Genomic DNA, 26,699 nt, shown 5'->3' with positions numbered 1-26,699 from the left:
TTTGTCACACTAGTAGTTGTACTGCACGCATTGATTACCATAGAGCCTTATGATAAACACGTTCAGTGTTTTACAAAAAAATAGTAACGGGACAAAATTGACATTTATATTAAAACAACGGGACAGTCAGGAAATATGAAAAAACAGTACTGTCCCATTTAAAACGGTAGGTATGGTCAGCCTATGTCTAATGGGACTTTAAAACACTGTGGACATGCACAGAACCGACAAGTGATCCTTTAATTCAATTTGCCTCAGATTTGGGACAAGTGTGAATAGCATAAATTTGCTTTGTGAACTGCCCAGAGAGCTTTGGCTATTGGGTGGTTAAGAAATGAAATAAATAAATAAATAAAATAAAATAAATTAAGTTCTCCATCAAGAGCAGACCTTTCATTATGCTGGGTGGAAGGGAGACAAGATTCCTACTCCACTCCACCCCCACTCTGCCTTTTATTAAGCTTTTGAAGACTTCCCAGGTCAATCCCTTCATGTAAGCCAATAGTATCACTGAGTATTCATATAGCACTTTTGAGTGTTCAAAATGAATGAGTAATCTTTGCAACAATCCTACAAGGTAAACAAGTATTATCCCCGTATTGCTGGAAGGAGGACTGAGGATGAGACGGCAGCTTGCGAAAAGGCACTTAGTAAGCTAATGGCTGAAGTGAGATTTGAACTGGAGACTTCCTGGTTCACATCTGACAGTACACTGCACCATCTCTCTGAATTACAATACAGCATAGCTCTGGATGAGGGTCTTGAGGGCTGCTTGCTGCTACAGGTAGAGAAAGGGACATGTCAGTTATGAGGAAGAACAGCAATATTTTGTAAGGTGTCGTTGTTGTAAACGCCCTTTGCTAATTTACGTGAGAAACAGAAAAATTGCTTCCCCCTTCCCACAGGAAGCTAATTATAAACAAAACCTATAAACATGTAGGCAATGTTTTACACTCCAGTAGAAAAAGGTGAGTACTTCATGGTAACTCTGAAATAAACTGAACTACATATTTATTAACCAAGCGTACCGCATTCCAGGAACTTGTGCCAATAAGTGTCCTAACCTTTGCACATTAGCTATTTCTCAATAAAGCTTAGTGATGGTGCTAAAAATGCATAACAGCTAATATACATTAAGATCCTCTAATGTTACTAGAATTCTAAAATGTTGCAGCAGATGCATGGGCCACATTTAGATGCCATGTAAAAAAATAAGCAAACATACGCTGCAGTGAGGCTTGGGTCTTTGTGGTTCTCCCACCCTTCTCCTCCTTCAGCATAGCCACAAGGAGATCCAAAGCGTCCACTTCTGTTTTAAACTGAACATCATTCTAAACTGCAGTCAAACACGAAATGGTGGTTAATGTTAACTATGGTTAGTGGAAACAAGCCAGATTTGTGAGCCCCCATTTGAAATTGGCTTGTGTCTACTAACCGTAGTTAAGTTTGACCAAGTTTGTCAGATTCAGATTACATAACAAATTGCACAGCAATGCCAAATGGAAGCAAAAGTATCCAAACTCCTCCTCACAAGTATGCCAGAAGAGGAGGGAGAGAACACAAGCCCAAGGGGGAGGGGGAACTCACAAGCCCAACTATGATGTAGCTTGACATCCGAACATGGCCATGGGTTGCCTCAGCCATAACCAGGTTGGAGCCAGGCCCCATCCTGGAACCTTCTGGCCCCATAGGTTGCACACCCTGGCTGCAGTAAGATTTTCAGGAGTATGAAGCTTGCCACTTGCTTGCTTACTTGCAAGGTGGCCAAGCAAGGATTGCTCAGCTGTCTTGCAGCAGCACAAGAATCAGCTTTTACTACAGGTGGAAGAATGAACTCTCACTCCACTACAAGTGAGCCAAGCTACAGGTTGCCCACCCCTGCTCAAGAGAAACCAGAATTTTTATCTTCTAAACATTGCATTCTCTTGTATAATATATGTCTAACCTTTTACCGAGTTTTAATTTTTAAAAAATCTATCCTACTTATAGGGCAGTATCCAATTCGCCGCTACTGCTAATGAAAATTATGTTGCACTAGCACAAGCGACCTCTAGGGTTTTCTAGGGAATGCCATCATGCTAGCTAACTCTATTGGCGTTGCTAGAGGTTGCTTACACCAGCTCAATGTAATTTTTATTAGTGGTAGTGTTGAACTGGATACTGCCCATAGCCTGCTTCTCCATGGGACTCCCTGCCATCTAACCATCCAGGGATCTGACCAGTCTGCACCTGCTACCCTTTATCAGTGTCACACCATCAGTTGCTCCAAAAGTGCTCATTGGGCCCACACTATTTTGATTTTAGTAGATTATTATTATTAGGATTGTATGCAAATATATGCATACTACAGACCTGGAAGAGTTCCCTTTCTTCTGGGAAGGTCTAATGCAGGGGCCAGAGTACAGGAACTCACCAACTACTGCACAAGTTTCCCATTTGAAGATAAAAATACAAAAGTAGCAACTCAGTGGTGTAGCCTGAATAAAAACGTTTTTGCCTGTTGGTGGAAGGACAACAGGGAGTGGACCAACCTAGCCTCCTTTGGTACGGAGTTCCACAGGCTGGAAGTGGCTACCAAGAAGCCCTTCTCTTGCATCCCCACCAAATGTGACTCCTATGATAGCAGGTCCGAGAGAAGGGACAGGCTCATATGGGAGAAGGGGATCTTTCAGGTAGCCTAGTCCCAAGCCACATAAGCTTTATAGGTTATAACTAGCACTCTGAATTGTGCCCAGAAACAGACTAGTAGCCAGTGAAGGCCTTGTGAGTCATGGGCTCCCTGTAACCGGCCCTGGCCCACAGCACTCTGGACCAGCTGCAATTTCAAAACACTTTTCAAAGCCAGCCCCACCTAAAGCGCATTACAGTAGTCCAGTTTTTAAAAGTATTTTAGAGTCAGGGCAGCCAGGTGGGCATGTATACAGTTACAGATGCTGATTTTATTATTTTTACTTTAAACATTATTTTTCTATGACAAAACAGTGCTTATTCCCAGGTAAATGAGTTTAATATCTGACAGCAGAAACTTAAAATGCGAAACATGCTCAGAGTATTTCTTTTTTATCAGGGTTGGAAAATAGTTTGTGCGTTTTGCCCTAACATATCAGGAAAGTAGATGTAGTTGTAAATCATGGAATGGCAGAGCAGGGGAGAGAGAAAATAAAATTTAGTTGTGTGCTTCAAAACTAATGAAATACACATGGCCATCTAAAGCCCACCACCCTAAAGGGTCAAAGCTTACATCACTGAGCAATGTTAAGAGTGAGATAACAATCAACTGTGTTGTTAATCTCTGCTCTTACTGTCTTACTGTCTATATTACAGCCTGTCTGAATTTCTTTTTCATAGGACCTCAAAATATGCAGCAAGTGGATAATGAATTTACATTAAGAGCCCTGAAGATTATACAATGTAAACCCAAGAAGGCAACCAATGAGAATGGGGAAAACCTGAAGCAAAGAAAAGACAACTTTGCTGCAAATCACTCTTACATGTAGTAGTGAAAAAATGCAGGCAACTTAGTAGTGAAAAAATGCAGGCAAGAGTGATTTGCTACAAAGTGTGGTGCAGTGGCTAGAGTGTTGGACTGGGAGCTGGGAGACCTGGGTTCTAGTCCCCACTCGGCCATGGAAGCTTACTGGGGGACTTTGGGCCAGTCAGACTCTCAGCCCAACCTACCTCACAGGGTTGTTGTTGTGAGGATAAAATGGAGAGGAGGAGGATAATGTAAGCCACCTTGGGTTCCTTGCAAGAGGGAAAAAAAGTCGGGATATAAATGCAATCAATCAATAAAGTTTAAATACAGAACTAGGCCCTGTATCAGCAAATCAAAATTGCAGTTGCTGGGAAAATCCAGCATGGTACCACACAGAGATATGCTGCTATCATGACATTAAAAATTGTGAAAAATATTGATATCTCGGACTTGGTAGGATCCAGCTTAGTTCATAAAGAAAGAAAGAACTAAATATAATGGAAGACAAAGCCAAGATATCTGGAGCCTCAAGTAGGAGATATGACAGGATAAGGCACAGAGAATTTAGGGTCAATTCAAAAAAGCATAAATAAGGATCTAGGGCAGGGGTGCACAACCTTTTCTACAATGAGGGCTGCATGCGATGCTGGCTTGGGGATCATGGGCACACATGCACACACAAGCGATCCTGATACAGACCACTCTTTCCAGTGAAGAAAGAATGATCTGTATGGGGATCTCTGCAAGAGGAAAGCCTTCTCTCCACTTGCTTCCCCGGAGATCCTGATACAGATTGCTTTCCTTGCTGCTGCTACCAGTGAGGAAAAAGCAATCTGTATCAAGATCACTGGGGAAGGGAATTCTGTGGGGAGGAGATCAGGGCATCCTTGGGGTCTGCAATTAAGGCCTTGGGGGCTGCATATGGTCTTGTGGGTTGTCTGCCGCTGGTCTAAGGAATTAAGTTGCTTGGAAACAAAGATGGATTATGTAAACACACTATGACTGTACAACACTTGGCAACAGGATTTATGCTGAAAAGTCTGTGCATGCTTGGTAGGAGCCTTTAGTTCATATTTAAGTGATCATTCAATTGTACTTTTAGATTTTCTTCTGAAATATCAGGGATGAAGCATTTGTATAAGAAGTCAAATTTTCACAAATCCAAGGAAGATCCAGGAGGCTTTGATCAATGAGACAGAAGGCAAGGCATTCCTGAATCGTGTTTTTAATCACATTTTAAGTTTAGAACACAAGTACCACACGTTCTAGTACAACAGCAGGCTGAAATTTCTGGCTCATTTGACAATGTAAAGCTGCCTCCCCAATCTGGAGCCCTCCAGATCTGTTGGACTACAACTCCCAGTATTCCTGACCACTGGCCACATGGGTTGGGGCTGATGAGAGTTGAAGTCTGAAATATCTGGAGGGCACCATGTTGGGGAAGGCTGATGTAAGGTCTCCAGGACAGGTACAAACTACTATATTTAACTCTAAAAACCAGTTGCTTCATTTCTGCATGTCATATGAAGAACATCATGAAGGAAGTGTTTCTGTGCACTACAGGTTACAAGGGACATCCCCAATTTCTAAGCACCTATATCCTCAGAACATTCAGCACAGATCTGCAGTTTGCCTTTGAACAAATTTCCTTTAGCAATACAGGTGGAGACTTATCATGAAGGTCTAATTAAAAGAGGAACAAATATATCAGCCTTCCCCAACCTGGTGCCCTCCAGATGTGTTGGACTACAACTCCCAGCATCCCTCATCCAGCCATAGTACAACACATCTGGAGGGCATCCAGTTGGGGAAGGCTGAAATATATGATTGAGGCTGGAGGCTTTCACAGCTGGTCTGAGACAAGTTCCCAGCACAATACATTAATATTGGCAAATATGCAGCTATTGTTTGTATTTAGGTCAATGACATATGGCAGCCTTCCCCAACATAGTGCCCGCCAAACGTTTGATCAATGGTGAGAGATTATGGGAGTTATAGTCCCAAAAATCTGGAAGGCACCATGTTGGGGAAGGCTGAAAGATGGCAATAAATCACTGACTTTTAATATAACCGGCATTGAAACAACTGTGAAGCCCTGTAGCATCATTTGTCTACCCTAACATCACTTCGTTTTATTATGCTACATTCTACTGTTCTGGTGAACACTGGAAGAAACGGTGGGAACTTTATGCGGAAGGAAATTCTGAGAAGTCTCACACATCATCTTTATTTGCTTAATGAAGCTCTAGACAACCCCAGATGACTGTATGTATAGCATGGCACTAGCGGGTTCTCCCACCCAAGGTTTTGTGTTACAGGAGAAGGTACATGTGGAGTTACAATTTGGTGGGTATAGAGGAAGGAAGACTAGAATATCTTGTGTTAGTGACCTTAAGGCAGAGGTAAGATACTTTCAGGCATTGATTACCACTACAAGGACATCTGTAGTTCTACAGAAAAAGTACAAGTATACAAAGATCTGTATGGAAACTCCATGTTTAGTAATCAAGAGGCATCTATGCAAGGCTGGATCTCTACCATTCTCCTGCTTTCACCCTATACTCATTCCCTGCACACACGTGCACACACACACACACGCACAGAGAGAGAGAGAGCGCGCTGCAAACCTAACAACAGGCACTCCACTATATTTAATACTCAGCCTTTTAACTTAAAAAAGTGCACAAGGCAGCTTCCACTCAAACTATGACATTAAAAATAGACACAAAACATATAAACAAAAAACACACACAATAAAATGAAAGCTAGGATAAAAGAAAACTAATAGAACAATTTAAACAAAACCAATATCCCTAGGCTCTAAGATGCATGTTATTTGTGTGTTGTATAAAAGCACAGCGAATTAGCTATGTGTTGTCTCGTTAAGGAGTACCCAGATTGCAGAGTCCTCTTTCCCTCTTCTCTTAGATTAGAAGAAACCACGCTGTGGTTCCGGTTTAGGAGCGTTTCCAGACAGCTGAATATAACCTTGTAAATACATCAGTTGTTACCAGTAGCTGTATAGAGCCCAAATTCAATAGTCAAGCTTCAAAAGACCACACAATTTGTTACAAAATAAACTGAAAAGTATCTAGGGGAGGTTTCAAACAGACTTAGAAAGGGGACAAAGAAGAAAAAAAAATAAGCAGCAGAAACTTCCTTAATCCTTCTAGAAATTACAATATTCTCTGGACATTTATTTCTCTTCATAATTTTTTTGAACATCACTACCACACATAAACTTAGCAAGAGCTTACTTCTCTGGATAACTCGTCTTCTCAAGATGAACAGAGACGTACACAGCATATCATCATTTCTGGTAAGTAATGTAAGGGAAAATATACGCCCATCATGCTCATTAATGCAAACAAAGGTATGGCTCATCGAGTGACATTTTCTGGGAAGACAATATATTTCACAGATGCAGAACCTAAAAATAATTTTAGGACAAGCCCGCTTGCATTAATTGATTGCAAGGATTCAGCACTTTTCTTGGCACTAATGGACTGTTGACATCTTTACTCTTTACCAGAATATGGGACGCTGTGCTCTGGACACCCATCTCAAATTACTGTTTTCCTATGTATCCATAAGCTTAGCTGTTATAGTCATCCTGGCTCTTAAAACATTAGCCCCTTTTACGAGTTAATCACAGAAAGGGGTCTCCACTTGATGACGCTACTGGCCCTGCTCCCCAGGTCATGTGGCTCCCTGGCTCCATTACCCACATCCATTTGTTGAGTGTGGATGTTTGCAAGAGAAAAGCCTACATGTGTAGGATTCCATTGGATTAGGAACCCTGATGAACATGCTCAATGTGTGGAGCTTTGGTGTACTGGAAGCCCCTCAACCGGGGGGGGGGAGGGGAAGCAGCCCATCACAGATTAGTGAAGGGGGCTATTATCATCCCTATGAGGAAGCACTGACAGGTATGTTGTTCCATTAGGAGGGGAAAAATCCAAAATCCACAGTCAGGCAATAGCTATATTAGGATCATCTAAACTATCACAAAATAACAAGCAAGCTTTCAGGTGTTCCAGAACTTATCATCAAACAAGATGTTAAACGAAACAAGGGGTGGGGAGAAAACCATGGGAGTAGTGTAGCTGCTCTCAAAGTCTGCAGTTTATAACGATCTTGAGCTGGAAGGCGGGAGGCATTCTGGAGATATAAATGGTTTAGCCTCTCAAGGTATCTAGTAACTACTAGATTTTATACTCACAAAAATGTGGAAACTTCAAGGGATTTTTGTCCTAATAGCTCTGGATACATCTTTCAATCCTTCTAGCCCCTTGAGAAGGATAATCAATGTTCTATTCTTCCCAGATCTCAGGAGAAAACTCCCACAATAACATTTCAGAGAAATTTCTAAAACTAGTGCTTTAAAAAAAAAAAAAAAACAAGTCCCCTTGAGTGAATTTCAGCCAAGAAGAAAATGAAATAGCATGTATCTTATGTAAAGAATGCATAAGAATACATACAACAGGCATATCTAACTGTGTCATTCCACTAGCGCAAATGATGTTGCACTAGCAGAAACTAGGGCTGTGTCTCCACAACAACGGAAGGAGAAGCTAATGGAGGAGTACCAGATTTTTAAAAAAGGAATCAACTTAGTGCAGGCTCTCCACACCAGGAAAAATCACTTCACAGAACATACTTCCTGGTGGGGTGGGGACTGGAGTGAACGTCATCTGACTGGCAGGGGCTGCTCAACCAATAAGAGAGGCTTCTGCCCCCCCCTCCTTTCCCCTGAAAGTCCAGGTGCACCTGCATTTCAGGAGCAAGCCTCAATGAGCACAATGGGAGTTACTCTCCCAGCACAATGTGCTGGGAGAGACGGGGGACACAGGGATGAGAAACCAGCCCCCTTTCTAACCACAGGATCTCTATAAGGAAGGTGTGAAGTAGTTACTTCCTAAGGCAATAAACCAAACAATGGAGAATCGAAACCTCAAGATCGCGCTTTACAGGTTTCAGGGAACTGGGCTTTAAACTGTGCCATTTCAATTGAGGGGGATCTCTGTAAGTTCTGATGTGGGCATTCAGGGGAGAAGCCTCACTGACCACAGTGGGAGTTACTTCTGATGAGACACTAATTGGTTTGTGCAGGGACCGGAAACACACAGGAAACACCCCTTGACTGGGGTCACAGTGAAAGGCACACCCCTGGGCAGGGATACCATACCCAAGGTCAATGTGGCGGTTGGGGCAGAACAGCAACTATATGGGGAGAACCCGACTTAAGGGAAGGAATTGGACTTTAAGCAGTCTCAGGAAATCCGTGTTTTTCCCTGATTCCCTGGGGTGGCTGCTGGATGGCCACAGTGTCATATACCCCTAACGACCTCCAAACGTAGTCAGCTCAGAGTACTTTGCTCATGGAGACACCCCCTAGGTTCCAAACCATGCGCATGAGGATATTCCAACTACAGCTGCATTTGTGCAAGCACAGTTGTGCAATCACTAGCACTATTTGAGTTTGCGGAATGAAACCATTGGATACTGCCCAGTATCTTTACTGTTTCTACAATCCCATGCACTCAGCAAAGTGCGCTACATTAGCTTGGTGGAGCACATGTTGTGTAACCTGCACTAAGCTAAAGGTACTAACAGACATCTCCTCTGAAAATATTACTGAACTCCTGAGGTCTGTATAATGAGAAAGCAAAAAAAGGTACAAATGGAGATGTATTCTGCTGTTGCCACAGAGCAGGGGTGAGCAACTTGTGGCTTGACTTACAGCTCCCATCAACCCTAACCATTGAATATGCTGGCTAAGGCAGATGGAGCCTGTAGGCCAAAACATCTGGAGGGCCACAAGTTGCCCACCCCTGTCATAGAGGTACAGACACAGATAACCGGGGGGGGGGGCACTTAGTTTCTGTTGCCTAATCCATAGACTTTGTGCAAATCACTACGTACCTTTTAAGTTATATCTGAAGAGTTCAGCAATTTAGCTGTGGCCCATCTTTAAAGTATCTGAGCACAGAGTATGTTCATACATAAAGCCTTTGAAATCATAAAAACAACTGGAGGCACTTGCGCTGTCAGGCAAATATTTTGCAATAAGTATCACATAATAATTGAAAATATATTCTTTTGAAAACTTATCTTGCACTAAAAGGGTAACTTGTGGAAAGTCTGACAACCTAGCATGCCCTAGAGCAAGCAAGACATCTATATCCAGCAGGTTCTTGAACAGAGGGCCAAGTGGTGCCCTTTGCAAACACTTGTGAAAGTTTCCTCCTTCCTTCTTGTAGCAACAAGCTATGGCATGTCTCTCAGCCACATTTGATGGCAAAAGCCTTCAACCAGCTTGGTATCTGTGAAGCTCAAAATGCATTAAAAATGAGATTAGCGTTATTTACAAATATACCTTACATTAAGAACAAAAATAGTACAGAACGACAAAAGTGGCTTGCTCTTGAGAATCAAAGAGCCTGAGAATCCACAAGCTAAATACACCTCTCAAATGTCTAAAAGTAGCTCCAGGGCACTCAAGAGGATACAAATAAATAGTAAAATAAGCGTTACTTGGTATAAAATTTAAAGCCACTGTTAACCCATCATCTGCACAAATATCATGGGTTAGCTTGTCACACTCAGGCCTCTCATACAAGTACTTCATTAGAATGCAGCACGAATGCAGTATGAAGGAGGTGACAGCATTTTAAAATCTTCCGGTATGTGTTGCAATAAAAAAAAAACTGGTTGCAGCCATGCTTGTAGAGCTTTCACTATAAAGGCAACCCATGATGACAGCAGAGCAACAACTTTCCAAAAACAGGTTTTACATTTTCTGAGATTCTTGAATTTTAGTAAGGATTTACATATCTCAGTGATCTCTGTGAACAGCACAAATGTGTGTATGTATATGCATGTGCTGATATTAATGATCTTTTCCCCCTAACTGAATTAGAACTTTAAAAAAACATCAAAACCTTGTTTTAATATAACAGTATTCATGAATATGGAACAACACCATGGTGCACAATTGAATAAAGGCAGAATATATCCCTTGCGCGAGTTCACACCCCACTTTTAATGGACAGACTACAGTCTTAGACTCATTTATTAGGAAACAAGTGCCACTGAATTCAGTGGCACTTACCTCTAAGTAAACAGCTTAGGGTCAAGATAGTAGGAGTACTATGGCTGCAATCCTGTACCCACTTATCTGGGGGTAAGTCCTACTGAACTTTATGGGGCTTCTGAGTAGACATGTATAGGACTGCACTGCTAATCATCTGACACTATGAAGTATTATTCCTGCTTAAACACCCTCCTGAAAAACCTCTTTTTAAAAAGTAGCATGAATCACTATAGCTACTCGTATGTTTTTGGCTACCTATCCAAGTCTGCTAGTTCCCACCTTTCGCTGCATTATCAAATCCCACCTTCTCCCACTTCCTTTGTCCTGCTATTTAAGCCCTCTCAGTAGGAACTGTTTCTCCCCTGTGTACTGTACACAGCAGTGTCTTTCAAACCTATTCAGTTCAGAACCTTTACAAAAACTTATTCTGCTTTCCAAGCCCAGGCAAACACAAAAAATCATTACACACAATTACATGAACACAGCCACTGCTGTGAGCCTATGGATCTGTGGATCGAAACACTAACTCAATATTAGACTGGCATTAGAACAGAACAAGTGGGATCTGCAACAAAATGGTGCAGTGTGAATGCACATATTCACTGCTCCAGCCAGCCATTCCTCCATGAAACTCTCCTTCATTCCCCCACCCCCCACCCCAACCATCCACCACCCCCACAATGGCCAGCAATTCATGGCCACTGAGCATGCTTTGGCCTCACTGGACTTTTGGGGACTCCCCCCCCCACAAATATTTTCTGGTTCAGCAAGCCTCAGGGTCCCCCACCTCACCCAAAGCATGCCTATATCTCCCCCTTCTTCATGTCTGGTGCCAGTTTGGCTGTAACCATATAGACACTCAGAGAGTGAGCTTGCTTATACATGATGACTAGGTCAGGGTACCCAAGGGTCAAACTAGGCCCAATGTTAAAACGTAGCATTGTCTCTCATGCGGATTTTCCTTGTGTATTTTTCGAGTAGCCATATAGTCTACAAAGTCATTTCTCTTCAGAGGGTCACTCTAAACCAGGGGTTCCCAACCTGTGGCCTGCATGCCCCAGGTGTTGTTTGCTGCTCCCCATGCCTCCACCACCATTACTACCTAATTGTGCCGCTGAAAACACTCTAGGAATCAGCACTCAGAGGGGGCCTGCTTCTAGCTTCAGGGGAAGGGTTGTGTATGTGTGTGAGGGAAGGGGAAGAGTGTGGAGTGTGTGGGTGTATGGGGGGAAAGAGGGTGTGCTGGATGGTGAGAGAGGGGGCTAAGAGTGTGTGTTTCTCTGTGTGTATGAGAGAGAGGGGGGGAAATGTGTAGTGTGCGTGTGTATGTCTGTGTGTACATGCATGGGGGGAAGTGTGAGTGTGTGTGTGTGTGTGTGTGTATGTGTGTGTACGCATGGGGGGGAAGAGTGTGTGCATGTCTGCTTGTGATCACTCACATGTGTGGGCCCCAGCCCCCCGAAGGACACCACATGTAGCCTTCAGGCTCAAAAAAGCTGTACACCCCATGCTCTTAACCCAGAAACATGTAATCTAAATCTACACACAGAAGTAATCTTCAATGGGCTATTGACTGTGTTTGCCTGATGGAGTTCATACGTGGTCTTCAAATTAAATATTTTGTGCTTTGTCAGCAACATCACCAATGAAAGATGTATGAAGACCTTCTAATGGGGCTTGAGAGCTGGGTTAAACTGACACAAGGAACTAATAAATGGCCAGCTTGATGGACAGAAAACAGGAACAAAAAAGGAGGGGCTTTATTCATTTCTCCTTTACTGAAGAGTTTAGAAGCCACTACACCCTATATCCAGAGAGAAACATTTAAAAACTTTATTCAAACAATTACTTTTAATACCTAGGAGAAAAGTTGAACTTATTACTGGCCATTGGATCAAATATGATAATTAGTTCAATTCTAAACATTTTTTTTAGTGGATGAAGAAAGAAAAAAAGGTCTGTGTAGCCCTGGGCTGCAATCAAGCACACAGTTACACATAAGGATGTATGAGAATTCTGCTTGGGGGGGCGAAAACTCAATTTTTCCAGTTTTGCGCGGCAGATTTCATTCCACTTCCTCCCACTAAGCACTGACTCAATCTGTAGCAAGTTGAGCGAATACGCAGATTCCGTTTTGTTTCTAATGGTGGCAATTTGACCCAAGTTGGGGGGGTTTTTGGTGGTGGGGAGAGATCTTGGCGTTGTAATTTTTTAAAAAAATTATTGGCAATCTTGCGCAAGTGCACACGATTGCAAGTCCACCTGTCCGCTATGTAGTTCCACAGAGGAATATTCCCCTCTTGTCAATATCCTTGTCAGTTTCATCCTCTTCCTTTAGCAGCAGAGCCATATTTCATACTTGTCAAAGAACTTGTCACACCCCACACACACCTACTTCCCTTAGGAAGTGCCAAGTGGAGGATGAAATTGACAAGTCCTTTTTTTTTTTAATTACACCATTTGCACAAATTTCAAGATCCCCAGATTAAAAATCGCACAAATTACAAGTGGTGGACCTCCCACCCCAAATTGCACAAAATATTTCCAGAATCGGGGGGGGAATCTGCTACAGTCCACCGCCACTTACCAGAACAGAAATGCTGCGGAATCCTGTTGGGCTTAAACAGAATGGAATTCCTAGTATCTCACATCCCTAGTTACACATGCTTAAGTCTCATTACAACCTACGGATCTAAGTATACATAACTGCATGCTATGTTATATCTTGTACTTCACTGAATCGTGTGAATGAAGTGGTAACAGAGAAGTTAATACAAATAAAGCAATTCATTAAGAACATCAGGCATTACTTTACTGAAAGCAAAATGCTACCCAAAAGTGTTTGCTGTACATGATCTGTTATCGCACCCAATGATCTTAAGCTCAGGGACATTTCACCACCTCCTATTCCCCTACTGCAATGTTCACTGACTTCTACGTTAGTAATGTGATGGAAATCATATGTAACTGGACTGATTGAAGGGATCCAATACACAATAGTCCCCTTCATGGATAGAGAAGCTCTATACAGTCAGTAAAAACAAGACCTGGAGCTGACTGTGGCTCAGATCATGAGCTGCTTCTTGCAAAATTTCAGCTTAAATTGAAGAACGTAGGGAAAAACACTAAATTAGGTATGACCTAAATCATATCCCTTATGAATATACAGTGGAGGTGAGGAATAGATTTCAGGGATTAGACCTGATAGACAGAGTGCCTGAGGAACTATGGACGGAGGTCCGTAACATTGTTCAGGAGGCAGCAACTCAATCCATCCCAAAGAAAAAGAAACGCAAGAAAGCCAAGTGGCTGTCTGATGAGGCTTTACAAGTAGCTGAGGAAAGAAGGGAAGTGAAAAGCAAGGGAGAAAGGGGAAGATATATCCAACTGAATGCAGAGTTCCAGAGAATAGCAAGGAGAGACAAGAAGGCCTTCTTAAATGAACAATGCAAAGAAATCGAGGAAAACAACAGAATGGGAAAGACTAGAGATCTCTTCAAGAAAATCAGAGATCTCAAGGGAACGTTTTGTGCAAAGACGGACATGATAAAGGACAAAGAAGGCAGGGACCTAACAGAAGCAGATGAGATTAAGAAGAGGTGGAAAGAAGACACAGAAGAACTATACAGGAAAGATCTTAATGTCCCTGAGAGCCATGATAGTGCGGTCACTGAACTTGAGCCGGACATCCTCGAGAGTGAAGTCAAGTGGGCCTTAGGAAGCATTAGTAACAACAAAGCTAGCAGAGATGACAGTATTCCAGCTGAGCTATTTAAAATCCTAAAAGATGATGCTGTTGAAGTGCTGCACTCAATATGCCAACAAATTTGGAACACTCAACAGTGGCTGCAAGACTGGAAAAGGTCAGTTTACATTCCAATTCCAAAGAAGGGCAACGCCAAAGAGTGTTCAAACTACCGCACAATTGCGCTCATTTCACATGCCAGCAAGGTGATGCTCAAAATCCGACAAGCTAGGCTTCAGCAGTATGCGAACCAAGAACTACCGGAAGTACAAACTGGGTTTCAAAGAGGCAGAGGAACTAGAGATCAAATCGCCAACATTCGCTGGATCATGGAGAAAGCAAGAGAATTCAACAAAAATGTCTATTTCTGCTTCATTGACTACGCTAAAGCCTTTGATTGTGTGGATCACAACAAACTGTGGCCAGTTCTTAAAGTGATGGGAGTACCAGACCACCTTACCTGTCTCCTGAGAAACCTGTACGAGGGTCAAGAAGCAACAGTAAGAACCAGACATGGAACAACCGATTGGTTCCAAATTGGGAAAGGAGTACGACAAGGCTGCATATTGTCGCCCTGCTTATTTGACTTATATGCAGAGTACATCATGAGAAACGCCGGGCTGGATGAATCACAGGTTGGAATTAAGATTGCCGGGAGAATTATCAACAACCTCTGATATGCAGACGATACCACCCTAACGGCAGAAAGCGAAGAGGATCTAAAGAGCCTCTTGTTGAGGGTGAAAGAGGAGAGTGCAAAAGCTGGTTTGAAACTCAACATTAAAAAAACGAAGATCATGGCATCTGGCCCCATCACTTCCTGGCATATAGAAGAGGAAGAAATGGAAGCGGTGACAGATTTTATTTTCTTGGGCTCCAAGATCACCGCAGACGGTGACTGTAGCCATGAAATTAAAAGATGCTTGCTCCTTGGGAGGAAAGCTATGGCAAACCTAGACAGCATAGTAAGAAGCAGAGACATCACCTTGCCGACAAAGGTCCATCTAATCAAAGCTATGGTTTTCCCAGTAGTAATGTATGGCTGTGAGAGCTGGACTATAAGGAAGGCTGAGCGCCGAAGAATTGATGCTTTCGAACTGTGGTGTTGGAGAAGACTCTTACGAGTCCCCTGGACTGCAAGGAGGTCAAACGGCAGAGGATGAGATGGCTTGATAGCATCACTGATGCAATGAATATGAACTTGAGCACGCTCTGGGAGAGAGCGCAGGACAGGAAGGCCTGGCGTGCTATGGTCCATGGGGTCACGAAGAGTCGGACACGACTGAACAACAACAACAATACACAATAGAACCTGTAGCGAATCCTCACCAAGAAGCTTTGTGGTGGGAGCAATTTTATCCGACAAGGATCGACTGCAGAGGCCACTGTGCACTTGAGCCTTCAACGCAACAGAGCTCCATTTGATCCTTACCACAAGTCAACTGCAGAAACCAATTATCTGTATTCACTTACAGAATGTTTATAAGTGAAAGGGTTCTACCCTTAAAGGCAGCCTGAAAATCATTTTAAATACATCCTATTTTTCCAACAACTGGTTTCAACACGCACAAACGTATGCCATTAATCTTCCATGTAGACATATTTGGAAATGGCAAAGGGGCAAAACCTAGTTGTTTGAATCCACCCAGTCATTCCTCATTGCATGCCAAATGAGGTCACAGCCTGCACACTTAGCTTTATCAAATTAGTCTGCAACTTTTCACAATAGCAAGCAATCTAAAGGTTGATATACAAGTTTGCAAAAATGGGGGGAAATATGGCAAACAAAAAGTGATGCAATAAACAATACACTGAAGGACACAGATTCATTTTAACAACTCCAAATTGCACCCAAAATTTGGCAAGGTATACAGCTACTGAAATTTCAAAGAGTCCATAGTACAGATGCTATAATTCTTGCACTTAACTTACATTATTACATTATCAAGATGTAATGAGAGAAACCATTTTATTCTCCCCCTCCCATTTCCTAATGGTGCAGTCATATAAATTCACATGATAATGTTGAGACAGTAGGTGGGCAGAGACCCTACAAAAGCACTAATCTACTCCAAACATAATGGCTTGGATTCTAAGATAAATTAATGTAAAGAAGTTCATGGAAGGAAGACTTCCAGTTTTTCCACCATCACCTTGCAACCAACTGTGCCCACTGAAATGCCTCCCTCCACAGAGGGCGGGGTTCAAAATTAATCAGATCTCCATGCAGTTTGGGGCAATTATCCCCTCCCCACCGTGCCCCGTGCTCCATCCCACATTGTTCAGGGAGGCCCACCATCCCTTCAAGAACACTTTTTAGGGGCACAGTGGGCTAGACAGCAGAGGAGGGGATGTGAAACCTTAAGTTAGCTTATCTTAGGATCCAAGTCAGTCTGTTTCAAATTTATCACATTTCTAAACTCCTCTATTACAGGGGCAAATCTGCTTCTCCAGCCTTTCCTTATTTTGACACTACATTACAAATGTGATTACAGAAAGTCTCTGGGAGTTTAACAACCAATTTTGAGGGAAGCAGTGTTTTGGAAATAACGAGGAAAAGGGATGAGAGCTACTTCAACTTGCTCATAGGTAAATATCCTTAGGACTGCAGTCTCACAATTCACAGTGACTAAGAGCATAAGATTGTAGTGTATATGCCAATTTTCCACAAAATGTGCCCAAAGCAGCTCACAACACAACAGCAGTATGAAAACAAAAATGAATACCAATACATAAATTACAATAGTACATCATTAAATAATAAACAACCCAAACAATTCAGTTCACTAATACCATTATAACATTTTAAATGCATTTCAAAATAGGCAATATCTACCATTACAACCATTACAACACAATATCAATCATTCCTTATCAGTAAAGTGAAAGCACAGTCAAATACACCAAACCTTTCCAGTGCATTGAGGCATCAACAAACAACACAACCTGCAAACAGCTACCCCAAAAGTACTAAGTGCATGAAATAGCAACCAGATTTCTTATAGACTACAGCAGCTTATCTCTTCCATACCCCACTCTCTCACTCTGGCGCAGTTCTTAAAGCTCCAGCATAGACGATTAGTTTCTTCCCCTGTGCTTTGGATGTTCCTGCCAATTCCAAGGGCCACTCATACCTGGCCTATGTTATGTTTTATTATGCATTAATTTTCATTTATTGTCAGCCACCTTGGGGGCCTGTTGTCAGGCAGAATGGTAGATATAAATATTTTAAATAAATATCTTCCCAAGTAGCAAGTTCTCCTTAACAACACATCCGGTTCAGAGGCGTGGTAAAATGGTAGCATGTAGCACTCACTTATTTTAATCAAGGAGCCCCCCCAAAACCCATTCTCTCACAGAAGAGAAAACAAAGCCTAAAGTTCCATGTATGTACAATCAAATAACAGGACCAAAAATGGCAGAACTAATAGGATTACCAGATTGCAATCCAGAGATGTGCATATACCATTAAAATGTTGAGGGAATAGAAGGCTAAATAACAGATATGATGTCCTAAACTATGTAACTTACATAAATACTTAAAGGAAACCCTTCTTACATCCATTGATGATGCTCCTTGCTTACACTGTCCCTGTTGCATTTATGATTTAGCAACTTCAACTGAGTGCCTGCAGAAGGCACTCTCTTAACACCCACAATCACTAGCAGATCAAGCACCCACCACCACCAAATCCAGATTAAATAACTCTTTTCTGCAAAACAGCAAGAGAGCAAACTTCTCTCTCCCATTCTTTGAGAATGCCAAGTTTTAAGCTTATGCAGCATCTAACTGTGAAACAACTGGTGAAAAGAAAAACAAATGGCAAACAAATTTAATAAAAAATGAAATAAAAAAATTGCTTTCCTTTTGCAAAATGACATTAAGTACCATTTCAAAAAATGCAGGGAGTAGCTTCAATCAAGTGCAAAATGATATGGAAATATGACACACTGAAAAGAAACAAGCCTATTTTCAGTAGGCAGCACTCAGGAGAAGTGTTACAATTTATGCCAAGCTGAAGAAAATACATTCCAACTGATATAGATATCATGAGCTTGCCAATACATGGGCAAAATGGGCTGAATTAAGGAAGTGACACCCACTTGACAAGGAATTTCCTTGTTTACTGGCATGCCTTAGTGGATGCATTGTCTTTTTGCATGTGGGAGAAATATAGTAGAACCATCTGATGAGCTCGAGTACATCAAGTGCTCAACCATGTGTTCAGAACAGATCTTGTGAAAACAAAAATTGATCTCTGTAAAAGTATTACATTCAGAAACATAAAAATCAGGAAGCCCTTAGTGCAGAAGGTTTGGCGCTTAGGCCAATGTCAGCCACTACAACAGGATGCAGTGATGCATTGTTCATCAGATGCAAAAACCTCCACAACATTGTCCCACAATTAGAGCCAGTACAGACAAAGCTAGCACCAACCTGTGACCCAAATGTATACCAATATTTCTGCATGCAAGCCACATCTTCCCAGGGCTGATAGGTCTGTTGAAGGGGCACAACCTAGGAACTAGGAGTTGCCCCCACCCCCAACTTCAGATCCTGATGGAATATGGCAAATCTGACTCTCAGCCAGTCTCAACACAGGTGTTTAAGATACACATCCACACAACTTTTTATTCCCAGGGAGCAGCATACCATCCAAGCATTAAAAGGTGGGTTATTTAATTATTATTATTTTTAGCTGAACTCATGTAGGACAAAATTTCACAGCAGATCATATCACCTATGCCTCAAACTGATTTGGATTGCATATGGATTACCTGACTACATCCATCTCATTGGTCCTTGGCTTTAACCACGCCCTGTATCTCCATGTACTAAGCTATTGTGAAGTTAACTGAAGCGGTCCACAGAGATGATTCCATTTCCATCAGCTCGTTATGTTACCCTCCCCATAGATCTTTGGGCAGTAACTGCACTTTCAAATAAGCACCTGTTTCTTTCCACTATAAAGACTATCAAGACTTACCCAACACAGCTGTGGCCTGCCACAAATATGCAGTATAAAAACAATAACACCTTTATTATTTGAGCCAACAGAATTGGCAAGGAAGTAGGGGGACAACTGAAGACATGACAGGTTTGCTAATGGTCATCAGTCCTTGATGCCCTATTAATGGGTTTTCTGTCCACACACGCATTTCTGAAGCATGGTGGACTGGAGAAAATTACCCCAGTTCAGTAGAAATATGTTGCACCTGTACTAGTTCACTTGAGTTTTCCATGCAAACAATTATATGTTACAAGCACCTCAGATCACCTCCTGAATTCAATAAAACTGTACCACAGACAAGAACAAGATGGCACCTCTCCCCATTCCATGTACAAGAGCTGACAGGACTCATAGCTGATTCTTACTTTAACCCTGGCAATAGGGCAGCATTCCCTGCTGCACCAAAGGACAGCAGGCTACCTTAGAGGGCTTGGGGCAGGCTGAATGGCACACACAGCTCTGATCTCCAAGCCCTCGCTCTTGTGGTATCTCACTTTGCCCAATGGCAGGGCCAGTCCTGCAGTTTAGACTCAGCTGTGCACAAATCATAATATAACCACAAAACTCAGGCACTCATTACAATTCGTTCCTAGATTCTGAAACTGTGGGTTGAGATTCCCTGGGGGACTGCAAGATGCCTACAGAGAAAGGAAGTCACAAATATTGGGACTCTGGGAGCGGCTTGCTGCCACCGGAAGACAAGCAGCAACTGGAGTCCTCGATGCCTGGTGCTGAGACCCAGAGCAGAAACTCTGTAAGCAGAAGCTGATGAAAACAACTGCTTAGTTCTTGTCCTTCCAGTCAATGCCTAGAGCAGCTAAGAGGACCCTGTTTCCAGAAAAGAGAGTAGGGTAGGAGGAAGGTCATATTACTCTTGCTAAAATAATCACTTCTCCCCATTCCACAGATTTGCATATGCAGTTAACAGGAAACACAAAATTAACATACACCCACTCACCAAAGAGATGGTTAGTATGGGGTTGAGTGTTCCAGAAGATATACAAGTTTAGAAGCCTTCCACAGGCTCCTGCTGAGTTAATGAACCCCAAGTATATCGGACAGTACCAGCCAGTTCTGAAGTTATTAAGGCCGCAGTAGATACATGCAGAGAGCTCATGACAACAACAGTTGCCCAGGGCATATATCTGTAACTCACTGACTGGAGTGTTTATTACTAGCAAAAACTTACAATCATAGATCCTTTACCATGATAGCTCATACTGCATACTGAGCCCTGCTACAAATACAAGGCCTAAGAGGGTTGTCTCTATAGAGTTTGGGGCAGCAATATCCATTAGCTTTAATAAAAACAACAACTGTAAGCTAAACTTGAAGGGTCAAGGGGGGAAGACAAGATTTTCTAGTCAAATATAAAATCTTTTCTGATATAATAGCATGCTGACAATTTTAGGAATCCCATAGCCAAAAGGTTCAACATTCACTCTGGGACTAGCTATTTTTAATAGTCACCAGGGACAAGCTTTTTTTTTTTTTTTTAAACTGAAAATGAGATGGAACAATAAGACAGAAAATCAGTTTGCTATGCAGGATAGATGAAACTCTGCCAAGTGCTAATCCATTTAGAGAGGAAAGACTAACAAGATGCAGAAAAATAAAGCAGAGTAAAAGTAGCTTCCCATTAACACTGTACATGCAAAAATTCTTTAATACTAATATAGAAAGCCAAAATTACATTTAATTTCATAAGTTTAACTCATGTCCCATTTGCTCTTAGCAAAAAATAAGTAATTTATATTATAAACCTCTGAAATTTCTCATGCATGTATGAAATGCTGAGAGTGAACAGTATATAGATTTTCAAGAAACACATCTAACCCACGCCCCTCACAGCCACCACCACTGTTTCATGAACAATCTTTTTCACAATCCCATTTTCCTCCCAAGTGTATTTTAATACTTCATTGTTGGTCATTTTAACATATGAATGGTCTATTATTCCTCCAAAAAAGCATTGCATTGTTAGAATGCTGGGATTGCCAGTATATTAAAATAAGATCAGGTTTACTAGATTTTTTTTTTTTTAATCAAAAGGACAGTTACAATATGGGACCAAGGGCATACGTCCCAATCATGATCCTTATTTGTCACATCATGCAAAACAGTCTTGCCCTCCTAAAGGCAGAGCACAAGAAAGCATTTTCCTTATATCTTGACTGGGGCACTTTTTCTGCCTTCTTCTAACCAACTAACGCAGAAGTTAACTTAGAAGATCCAAGTTGTTCACTGATATACCAAAATAAGCATCAAGACATCAGAAGGAAAGAAGCCACTTTGTTGCCAAAATATGGTCATCCACAGTTTTGCACAGAATTGCCATTTGTGGAAGGAAAGTGTTTATAATTCTAGCTTGAATGAAATGGAACTTTTTAAAAAAAATTTAAGGCTGCTTCCTTCTCCTTACAGAGAAATTCAAGATGAGCGTTCATGTTAGCAGCCCAATCACATGCAGAGTTAGATGTGCCTAAACCCCTTGAAATCAATGGTACGCATAAATCCGCATAGGATCAGACTGCGTATTTTCTTAATATGTAACATTTTTTAATTTCAGATCATTTCTATACCACTTTTCTTTTTTTTTAATCCCGGAGCGGTTCACAAGATAATGCTATAGAAAATACTGCAAACATTTACTGCCTATCCTGAAAAACACACTGGACACACACAGATGGTTGAACTGTCCCATGGTGGGCTCTGTCACACCAAGACAGGAGGTTTATCATCTCTGTGTTGTCCTGCCAGTTGTAATGAGAATTTGGCCACACATCCAGTGCAGATGGTGGAATGGAAGCATGGGCCCTCCTTATCATATATAACTTCAGACGACGGGAGTGGCTACAGCCAATGTGTCACTGACTTAAAGCATGTGAGTTCTATTAGTGCACTGCACCTATAAAGAGGAATTAGTATAATATCCACATGGGATTTACTGACACGTGTAAGCGTTTGCAGGATCTAAACCATGGTACTAAAATATTTTACATTACAAAATTTAATTGCACGACTTTTTAAATTGGATATCATTTGTAAATCCTACAGGGATAAGCCCTTGAGGGAAAGAAGGCATTAAAGCTAATTCTAAAAATAAAGCAAGCTACACAAAAGACAATATAAAAACTCGCAAGATAAATAATTCCACGGAGGCATCATTCCAAGATTAGATCTCACAGAAAATTATCCACCCCCTTCCTCAACACGATACAGAGCTTAGAAGCCAGTTCAACAGCTGAAATTCAGCAAAGTGCTGTCAAAAGTTTCCTTTTATTGCAAAGCAGGATCTGGCTGCCTTCTGGGAATTGGTTCTAACTAACAATTCTTTAAACTGGGAGGAGAAAATTGGGTGGAGGGAAACCACATATATGCACACACTTCCCCCCACCCCGCCACGCTACCAGGGAATGGTAGAAGACAGGTCCTCTATTATTCCTAGGGTTGGCTTTCCACTTTTTTTCTGTCATGGTTCCAGTACCTTTAACAGCTATAAGATAAATAAAAAGTTCACCTGATGAATTCCTGTGTGTCATGCATATATTAGAGGGACGGGAGACTTGCCAGGCAACTTGACAACCCTATTCCAAGAAAGGAACACTTTCCAGTAAACTCACTGAATTATCTGTGACTAGGAGAAGTTTTATTAATGGCATTATATAGTAAGTTCGCAATTATTTCTTCTCACCTTAAGCATTTATAACTGTAGAGTTCTCTGTACTCAAAACCCCTATTCCGTTCACAATGCATTTCCAAAGAAACTAGACAGAGGTACAGATCAGGAAGACCCCAGTTAAAATATCACCACTGCCATGAACTGACTAAGTACAATCCTGTAAGGTCTATTCAGAAGTAAGTTCCACTGATTTCAATGGGGTTGGGTATGTGTGTAGGATTGCCACGTAAGTGGCCTTAGGCAAGCCATTATCTGTGTGCTCACACAGCCCTATCTTCAATATGAGGATAATAAGATTGACCTACCTTACAGAGTTGTTGTAAAGATTACAATAAGATAATACATGTAAAGTGCTTTGAACTAACTTCAGTGCAACATAAATACTGAGTATAATTAAGTACCCTGCATAGATAGTCAACTTGACAGCAACAATTAGAAAATAGATTTCCCCCCACACTGTCTGTCTATATTATCTGTTCCTCAAAAGTGCCAAGAATTCATCATCTAAACATATACTGCAGAAAAGAATAGAGAACACAGATGTTAAAGCTGGTCAAAGAGACTGCATTCTTTGAAAGATTGTTTTGGCTATAGTATACATTTCTGATTTTTTTTTTTCCTGCAAAAGAGGAACAGAACACACAAGCCTACTAATTTTGAAAGCACACTCTGCAAAAATGAAGATAGGTGTCTGAGACGGGCCCAAACAGCTGATTACCCAGGACAGTCCAGCCAATTTAAACTATGTCCCATTGAGTTACTGCTGCAAGGAATTCTTGTCTGACTAAGCAAATAACTTGAGATAATTCCCAAGGCTGAGCCCTGACTGTTCCTGTTCCAGAGTTGAAGGGAAAAAGAAATATTTTTAGGCAAAAGCAGAAGTCAGAAGTATGCAGAGTGAAATAAATCACAGGCAGCTGTGGGAATGGTGACACATATCCCCCTGGCATGGACTAGTTATCTGGTCTGTGGGGCTACCATGAGCCTGTTGTGGTAACATCAGAAAGACATCCAATAAAACAAAGAAAACCCATGGAGTTACAAGAAAACTGCCAAATCTAATAAACGCTTGATACGACTCACAATTCTGGTGAACAAGCAATAATTATTCCAATGTGGCAGAATCAATACAAAGCAAAGTACTTAAAAGGGGAAATCTGCAACTTCCTTTCATCCCATTTGGAAAGGAGACAATCAGCAGAAGAGGCAATGTTCAGGCATCAGCAGTTCATTCCAACGCTGGATGCTACTTACCATTTCTTGGTGCATTCAACCATCAGTTCCTGATAAGAGGCCACAAACTGGAACTTGGATGCATGTTTCCCAACACGTTGCAGTCTTTTCCATACTGAAGCCATGGTGATGGAGAGCTGCCACACCTGAAGGCTGAACAGTAGTAGGAAGTCTCAGGTTGAGCGAGGCAGGTGTAATAGTTTTGTTTGTGCTAAATTAACTACGTGCAAGTCTAATGAAAACAATGGATCAGGAAGAGGTTGGAAGGATGCTCAGTATGCATGTTCTGGATGTCCCTTTCCCAGGGTAAATCCCATTTTAAGTGAATGGCACATTATTGGCTGGGTGCAACATAAACCATGACAATGAGAGAAAGCAACTGCAAGGAAGTTCCTTTAGGGAGTAGTCATTCCTCTTCATGGGCTCAGATGAGGTTCAGACTGGAAAGAAAAACAGAACTGGAATAAGACAGTGACTAATGTGTTATATGTGGTAATGTTACAATGCCGGCAATTTCTTATATTTTTGACACTGCATTCATGGATGCACAACACACACCTCTTCCCAAACCCTCAGAGAGAGAGAGAGAGAGAGAGAGAGAGAAATGCTGAAGCAATTTCAAGAATGCAAGCCAGGAGCCTGTCTGGAAACAAACCAATCAATCCTTTTATCAACACCCTCCTCATCCAAAACAACATTTGCTTTCTTTCTTTTTTAAAGGAGTCGGTCAGGGCCATCCTCCAGCATCTCCTGGAAGCAGTGCTATGCTGAGGCTCTGCCAGCAGAACACACAGAGGGAGGTGACAGAAGTTCTTTGTCTCCCTGCTGATGACAAAAAAGGTGTAACAGTTGTTTCCTCCCCCACCTCTCTTCCTAGGGGAATTTGTGCATAATGGGAAAGTAAGACGCTGCTGTTGCGGCAAGCATTTATACTCAAGGGACCAAAAGAGGGTAAGGGGAAAGGGCATTTTCTGAGCTTCAGCTGCTTAGGACAGGGATAACCTTGTCCTCCATCGCATAAGGTATAGTTCGCCTATCTCAGGAGAACGAGCAACACTGAAATACTTTCTTTCCAGCAACGAAAATAGGACCGGGGTTGTGAGAAGTGCAATTTTTAGCTTTTGCTTTTGCTTTCTAGACAGCGGAAAGAGTGGGCAGTGGTGGGGAAAGGGGGTGGGAGGAAATGGCACGACCCTAAATGGGAAAGAGACCTAGCCGGGGGAGGGGGACCTTTTTTCTCGGTGGAAGATTTCTCTTAGCTATAAGCGCGTTTCCCCGCTTTCCTGAGACACCTCACCTTCATTGTCTCTGCCTGCCTGCCTGCCCCCCTCTCTCTCTCACACACACACACACACACACACACACGCCTTTTACTCATGACCCATCCCTAAAACTCAGCATTGCTCTGAGCGGATTCAGAGACCCAAATAATTCTGATCTGGAGGTGGGGAGGGGAGAGTCTAGAGGAAACCAGATGTCCACAATAAACCGGATAATTATGGGTAGGGACAAAACGGCGTGAAAGACGCAAGGAGCTCCAGCACGTCTCCCTACCGCCGCCTCTTGCTCTTACCTTCCTCCTGTTCCGTACACATTCAATCCCAGCAAGGCTGGATCTGCTGCTGTCACACACACCACCCAGTGCTAGCGCTGCCCATTACAGCAGCAGCACCAGAGAGAGCAGCTGATCCGCGCCACTTACTCCAGGAGCCACATTGCGATGGATCCGTGTGTCTGAACGCGAGCAGAAGGCTCTGTCCCCAAGCCGGGCGCGATGAAGGCGGTAGCGGCACCAGGGATCATCCAAAGGACCCCGCAGCAGCTCCTCGCATTCCACAGTCACCCCCTTCCTGCTGCCAGAGGTGCGCGCCTCATACCAACTTCGCCCCGCAGCACAACCAAACAGCATCGCTCTGAACACGCCATTGGCAAGAGGCGCGAGCCCTCCCAAAGCGGGCGAGCGCATTGGTCGAAGGGCTCCGTCGATCACTCCACCAGGCAGGAACGGAGCGGGAGGGGGCACCGAAGCCCTCCTCCCGGGAGGGGTGGGGTGAAAAGAGAGGAAAAGAAATGATGGGCTCGTTCCCCTCGCCTCGGTGCTATATTTTTATTGGCTTGCAATATTCTGAAGAGGCGGGGTTGTTTATGCCGAACGGCGTAATAATTGGGTGGTGCGGGAGTCTGTCTGAGGAAAGTTGCAAGCTCTTGGATCTGGGGGAAGTAGTAACTGCCGCTGGTCAGAAATTGGAAGGGCTTATTTGTCTGGAGCGACGCTTACGCATCAATATTATTCTTCACGGTCCCTTGATTGTGGATCCTTCGCACGGATCGTCTCCACCCCCCCACCCCCGTCTCTCCACTAAAATGTTGTAGTCAAATGAAAAAGACAGTGGGTGTTAGGGGGTTCGGTTGAGGTTGTTCAGAAGTAAGTACCTCACTCCAGTTCTGGTTACAAA

At 42.5% G+C, this 26,699-nt stretch overlaps 1 protein-coding gene across 7 annotated transcripts in view; it reads right to left on the bottom strand.

The window, feature by feature from the left end:
- EHBP1 (EH domain binding protein 1) overlaps window positions 1–26,210 on the bottom strand; it is a 367,326-nt gene extending 341,116 nt beyond the window's left edge. For 4 of the 7 annotated variants that reach the window (XM_084823077.1, XM_084823002.1, XM_084823038.1 and 1 more), the window contains exons 1-2: window positions 25,817–26,188; window positions 24,265–24,683 (exon numbers count right to left, since the gene is read on the bottom strand). In XM_084823077.1, the coding sequence (XP_084679203.1) occupies window positions 24,265–24,368 (104 nt within the window). In that variant the 5' untranslated portion in view covers window positions 24,369–24,683; window positions 25,817–26,188. Of the gene's footprint in view, window positions 1–24,264; window positions 24,684–25,816 lie in introns of all 7 variants that reach the window. The other 3 variants (XM_084823012.1, XM_084823030.1, XM_084823020.1) reach the window with 2 other exon arrangements.
- Window positions 26,211–26,699: the final 489 nt, after the last annotated feature.

This window comes from Heloderma suspectum, chromosome 1, assembly GCF_057233095.1.
Source record: "Heloderma suspectum isolate Gila_16-S chromosome 1, 16-S_ref, whole genome shotgun sequence".
Taxonomy (NCBI): domain Eukaryota; kingdom Metazoa; phylum Chordata; class Lepidosauria; order Squamata; family Helodermatidae; genus Heloderma; species Heloderma suspectum.
Note: the sequence above shows the minus strand (reverse complement) of the source record. Positions and strands in the feature narration are given on the sequence as shown.